Source organism: Arachis ipaensis, chromosome B10 (assembly GCF_000816755.2).
Source record: "Arachis ipaensis cultivar K30076 chromosome B10, Araip1.1, whole genome shotgun sequence".
NCBI lineage: Eukaryota > Viridiplantae > Streptophyta > Magnoliopsida > Fabales > Fabaceae > Arachis > Arachis ipaensis.
In genome coordinates, this window is record NC_029794.2 from 573,345 (window position 1) to 580,138 (window position 6,794).

At 37.2% G+C, this 6,794-nt stretch overlaps 1 protein-coding gene across 1 annotated transcript; it reads right to left on the bottom strand.

Annotated features, from left to right (window-relative positions):
• On the bottom strand, positions 2,435 to 3,630 carry LOC107621583 (RING-H2 finger protein ATL8). The gene has a single exon (XM_016323617.2). It carries the CDS (start codon positions 3,495 to 3,497, stop codon positions 2,817 to 2,819), a length of 681 nt encoding a protein of 226 aa, XP_016179103.1. The 5' UTR covers positions 3,498 to 3,630; the 3' UTR covers positions 2,435 to 2,816.

The window sequence follows — 6,794 nt, forward strand, 5'->3', positions numbered from 1 at the left end:
TATCATAATTGGTCACATATTCTAGTATTTTTTTTTTTTTGTAGTGAAGTATTTTTCTTATATTAAATAAAGTGTTTGATGTATATAAAACAGAACCCCAGTTAGAGGGTAGAAGTAAAAGAATAAGTTACTATCATTTCATGTGCTTTGTGTGTGTTTCTTAATTTGCTAACAAAGCCTTACCTGTAAGCAGTGGTAGGTATGATAAAACAGCTATTATTAATTTAGGTAACAATCAAGTTTGGATACAATGGATGATGGCCAAAGCATAAGGTATCTCAAAAATTTGACCAGCACTTATTTGAGGAGTCACAAGAGGGGAAGAAAAGAGTAGGTAGTATGCAAAGCTAACAACTTGCCTGCGGAGTTGTCATCATCTGATAAGTCAGATACTAAGGAAAAGGTATGGAAAAAAGTATGAAGAAAAAAAAAAGTAGGCAAAGTAGCAATAGATTGATGACTCCCCCAACTCAACTAGGATAAAAACAAAAAAGTAAAGAAAAAATGGTGTGAAAATAAATCTAATTAAACATGGGTGTTCCATGATTCGATTAACGAAATATGATTTGGAGTTTAGAATTTAAGACTAAAATACTCTTAAAATCGAATTAGTAGAACTTTTATAACAAAAGTTAGTTACATATGACAAGAAAAAAATTAAAGGAAAAAAAAAGGGGAAAATGGATGTAATATTTTGGCAATCATGGTGCTTCCTAATAATGTATCTAGAGAATCTGAGGGAAATATGGATATTGCTTTTTCGAGTCTCAACTTTCAACTTTGCTAGTGAGTTGTTCTCACTAAAGCTTCACATGAGAGGGGGGAATAGAAGATAACCTAGGAAGATAAATGGTGGGTGGGGCCACACAAAAACATACATTATATTATTATTATTCTACTAAACAACAGTGTAGAAAGATGCCATCAAAGTATTACTTTTTCTACACAATTAGGCATCAACGGTGTTGAAACTCTTATTTATAGACCTCCCATTAAGAAAGATAGTTAATGGGAATTTGGATAGATGCAAGAAGAGGACCATCACCATATTGTAGGTACCCAAAAGGCATCACCACCTTTATTTAATAACTCTCTATTATTGTTATTATTTCTTTAACTCCATAAAATAAACACTTGCACTACCTTTATGTTCCCTCTTTTGTCTTATCTTCACTTTAACCTTTATTTTAATTTGTCTTGGTCCCTATTTTTGGGTATTTCTTTTTCCAAAAGAGATTAGTTAAATACTAAAAAAAGAAATAAAAGGATCAACACTACACCTAGTGGAAATCAAGCTTCTAGTAGAAGCTTAGGTTACTTATATTCTAACTAGTGATGGTTTAGCATTGAGCATTAACATTATGAAAATTTCTTGATACCCTTTTACTCAAAATAATACTTCTTCTCATTAGTATGACTGACCTAATTGATGCACAAATATGCACAATTATGACTACATGCTTGGTAATAATTGGTACAAACTACAAAGTGCTTGGTCATGGTAGTTCCCCTTTTTTATTGGTCAGAGAATGCTTGGTAATAATTGGTACCCAACAAAAGTGCATTTAGAAAAAGAAAAGAAAAGCTGAAACCAGTTTTTCATGCTGCATAAACTCAAAACAAAAAGTAGAACATAAACTGAGTATAGACACACAGGAAGTTTCAAAACCACAGCGCTTCTTGTTTGGACTATATAGCATTTCAAGAACTTACATATTATATAAACAATTTATCATTAAATAAAATATGAATTTTATTTAGACTACAGGAGTTGGTAATTAATACGATTTTTGATCTATTTACATGTTACATTCTTCTATGCAGAGTATATATATCATGCATGCATGCCATGCCATGCCATGCCATAACATGTTTTTTTTTAATTATTATTATTATTATTAATCCATAATCTATAATAATCCAACTTTCCAACTAGCTAGATGATCACGCATGCAGTTTTAGTTACATGTCATTGCTTTAATGTCTACTATAAGTGAGACATATCATGTCTATTGCTATAACAAAATGCTAATGCATGATTTTGATGTTAAAAAAATACAAACAAAAGAAAATAAAGAGGAAAATACAGTAACATTTTCCATATACTAGAGGCATTATTATTGGGTTGTCCTTTTCCAAAAACTACTGTACTTGGCTTGAAAACTTAATTTAAGAGTTCCATAATTAACTTTTTATTTCTTATAACTAGAATTATATATTCTCCCCCTCAATTCACTGCTACACTAATTTTATATATTAAAAAAACAAAGATCCAAATCTTTTATTACAGCATGGTAGTTTCTACAAAGAAATGAAAATAATTGCAAATTTTACTCATCCTCCTTGATCATCTTGTGCTATTCTAAAACAATGGAGACCATGTCCCTTGAGACAAAAAAGAAAAAGAGAAAAATTGTAGCACAGTAAAATAATAACTAAGATTATTGAATAATAAAGTTATATATACAATTAGATTATAGAGTACATACACTTCCTTTGTAAAAGAAAAAAAAAAGATTAAACAAAACAAATTAAAGAGGGTAATAACTACTTCAAGTAGGGAAGGGTGTTAACAAGAGAAAAATCGCCCAAATAATCAATCTCTTCGGATCAACTTAAAGGACTAAAACAAAAACTAGTAATAAAAAAATAACAAAAATTAAGAAGCCTCTAAAAATATACATAGAAATACATCTTTGGTTTTTAATTATGATCCGCAACCGTGCCTGTGGCAGCAATAATACTCTTATCTGGTATAATTGCAACTAATTACACCTTTGTGGTAATTTTCCGAATTTTTTTTGAAAGTATAACTTTTAAGGCAAGAAATCATTGCTAGCATGCCGGATATTACTCTCGGCGTTACCATTGCTGTTGCCGACGACAGATTTTAATTCCGTTTCGCCGGCAATTGCTACTACGGTAGCGCCGTTTGGAACAGCCGGAAACTGGCCGCATTTTTGGCATCTCCCAACGGCCAGGACGGCGCGGCAGGACGGGCAGGAGGAGTGTGATCCCAGCCACGTGTCAATACATGCCACGTGGAAGCCATGGCCGCACTGCGGAAGCACCCTGACCTCGTCGCCGGCGGCGAATTCCGCCAGACAAATAGAGCATTCCGATGAGGCTGTCCACTTCCTCCGGACGCCGGCGTCAGCACCGTTACTGGCGTCAGCACCGTTACTGGCGTCGTCGCCCTCGACGTAGGTGAATTTCGGTAACGAGTTGAGTACCTTCTTCTTGAGTCCACGGTTGGCGAGTGCCTGATGTGGAGATGCTCCGGTGCCTGCCACGGGGACGCGGCGGAGCCAGGCGCATCGTGCGACGGCGATGAGGCCGACGACGCAGATGAGAGCGCAGAGCAGCGCAGCGAGGATGACGACGAAGTCGGACTCGACTGACGCTGCCTCGGCCGGTGGCACGGCAGCAGCTATGGCGGTGGTGGTGGTGGCGTTGTTGGCGGTGGCGGACTGGAGGATTCTTAGCATGCGAGTCATGTTTAGTGAATTGAAGTTAAGAAACTGGAAAAGTGTTTGTTTTCTTTTTGGTTTTTTTAAGAGAGAAAGAGAGTGAGAAGAGAAGTGTTTGCGGTTTGTGTTATGGTTATGGAAAGGTGAATGGTTGTGGTAGCTACTTATATAGTTGAGGGAGAGGATTTATCTTTAGCCGTAATCTTTTCAGTTTTAAATAATTTTTCAGCTAATCTTAAGTTTAGTAATGGTTAAGCAATGTTTCATTTTTTTAAAATACATAAAAACGCAATCAATGTGTAGGTTTATAGTTTATTCTGTCTAAATTACTAGTCTGTTTAATCGAAGATGGAAGTTTAAATTTCACAGCAAATTATAAATTAGCTTTTAGCTTATCAAATTAAAGATATTATGAAAAAGAATTTTTTATACTCTTTGAGTATAGAGACGATTTGATTCCAAAAATTATTTTTTTTATAGAAGTTACGGTAGTGTATTGGCTAAATATTGAGAATGTAGGTATATTGCAAAATGATGGAATTCAGTTTCAACACAGTGAGGGACGTGTTCACAAGTGCCTCCGAGGCATGTCAAGCAATGGAAATAGGCACGTGGTGGACGTGGTGAGGTGAGTTGGAGGGACGTGTAGTACAGCCCTGCCAACACGCAGCCTCTGAATCTTGGCAAGCCAGCACAACCTTTGCTTCTTTCCGAGAAATCTGGAGCAACACAGGAGCGCAGGTAGTCTGCATGCAGAGGACAGTCCCTCATTCTGGTAATCAGCAACAATGTTCAAAGTCCTACTATAAATTAAACTTCTAGAACCATTTCTCATGCATGAATGCTTCATATGTTCACGGTGAGAGGAGAAGTTGAGAGAGTGAAGATGAATGTAAGAGTTAATTTTTTTTTTTTTTGTGTTGTTGTTGAATGCTTCACAATTTGATTGTGAGAGAAGAAGTTGAGAGGCTGAAGAAGAGTGTTAGAGTTAGGGTTGTTTAAAAAAAATTATATAAAAAAATTATTAATTTGTAGTGTTTAAAAATAGTATGTAATTATACGACACTTGAAGGATGGTGGTTGTGGTGGTATGGTGTTGTTGCTGTTGTTTGGTGGTCTTGGTGTTGGTGTTGGTTGGTGTTGGTGGTGGTGTTTGTGTTGGTGGTGGTGGTGGTGGTGGTGGTGGGGTGAGGAAGGTGAAGAGGAGAATGATGATGATGAGGGTATTTTGGTCCAAAAATTCGGGAAAGGATGGTTTTAAAGCGTTTTTAAACGTTGAAGATGATTTTAATAAGAAAAAAAGGTCGGGGACGATTTTGATTTCAACCCCACACCTTGGGAACGAAAAAAGTACTTATCCCAAATGTTTTTTAAGAGTCTCTCTCAGTGTACTTCATCTTTCTTATTTATTCCGTTGTACAATGGTTGTGTTTTTATTTGGACTATTGAACCAGACATTTTGAGTCATGACCGAGAGCCACCATGGCAAAGTTTGATGAGAATCCTTCCAACCACCGAAAACTTTGGTTATAGACTTCTACTTTGCCAACCAAGTCTTTCGGTAACTGATGGTGTAGTTAAACCTTTACTGGACTTCCGCAATTATAGATTTGACCTTGATGGACGGGTCACTCTCAACCAACGGCCTTATAGCCTCAGCAACTGTGTCCGAGTCTAACTTGGAATGATCTTGTGAAATCGTTCTCATGGTGCATGTGTGCCTGCCGTTGTATCTCCGTATCTCCCAACAACCTTTTTTCCGTATTAAACTGGCTCGGATAAGCCAGTTGCACCCACGCCTATACGTCTTGCATTTTGCATAGAACGTCAATGGTTCGGACTCATAAACATTGTAGTCGACTCCTCTAGAGATAGTGTAACTTCTGATTGCTGCGACGACAGACTTTCTAGAACTGTACTCCATTCCTATCCTGAACTCTCCGTCCTCAGGATCAGCAACACCTATAAAAAGCAGAAATCATCATTCATTGATCCATCCGAAATATAAATTTACAAAAACATATTATTCACTCATCACGTACCTATGTTTGCATATTCCGGAAATTCCGGTGCATTTATCGCGTCAAGATCCAAATTACGCATAAAAAGTGGGACGTTCATCGGTTGATTGACTGCGGGTGAACCACCACATTCTCTACTTCTGCTTCGACTCCCACATCACTATCCTCGTCTTCATTGCCAGCTTCATAAGTGGCTTCGAAGTCCTCTTCGCTGTCACTATTCATTCCTTCGTACACTGCAGCTCTATCATCCTCTATATCTAAATCATTTTGAATCCATCTGCCTCTACGTCTTCAAACTCAACATACAACTCAATCTGTGGCTGTCGCATTTGAGTTTATCGGTGAATCTGGAACATATTGTGCATAATCTCCTCGTCAATGATCGGCATGATATCATACTGTATTAGACCACCAAAACTATAACCGAATTCTGGTACAATATACTGCTCACTCTCCTCAATATACTGTTCTCCATGTTTTGACAGAGACCGTTTTAAAGCTCGATAAACGTCATGGTGCATGGAACCACAAACGAAAATGGATTCTGACACACAAACCTCACTCCCTCATGAGTATTTCGTATAATCTCACCATTGCAATACACTATCACGTTTGCGGTTTTCTCCATTACACTAGCAACACACTCAAAGAACACTCTTCCTCGCAATGAAAATGGTATCGGACTTTGCCTTATATAGATGAAGTACTCAGCACGTTCACCCCCGTGTTGCGATTACCAACCAACCAGCTTTCGATATGTGTAACACGCCCCCTGGTGTTGATTCAGCACGCCACCCCATATGTTGTAGTCTCGTGCAATCAGACTTTGCCACGTGACATTCACGCCCACTCATGTGCTGACTCAGCACACCCCCATGTGTTGCAGGTTCGTGCAACCAAATTTTGCCAAATGGCATTCACGCCCAACCATGTGCTGACTCAACACGTCCCCATGTGTTGTAGTTTACAAACAACACGTAACCCCACATGTTAAAAGTATCTTCTGACACCACCAATCTACAAATACCACATTGCACCCATTTTAAACTCAAACACTAATTTTAATCTCATAACCAAATTATTTTGCCCCCAAATTCTAACAAAAATTTTTAAAAATTTAGTGTGTTTCACTTGTCAGTTATCATGTCAACGTGTGTGGCCAGTAGAGTTAAGTTTGCAAGGTAAAATTTAAGAATTAACAAAAAAAAATAAACAATAATTTAAAGAAAGAATAGAGTGACAAATAAATTTTTAAAAATTTATACTTTAAAATATTAAATTTAAAAAAATACTAATAAAG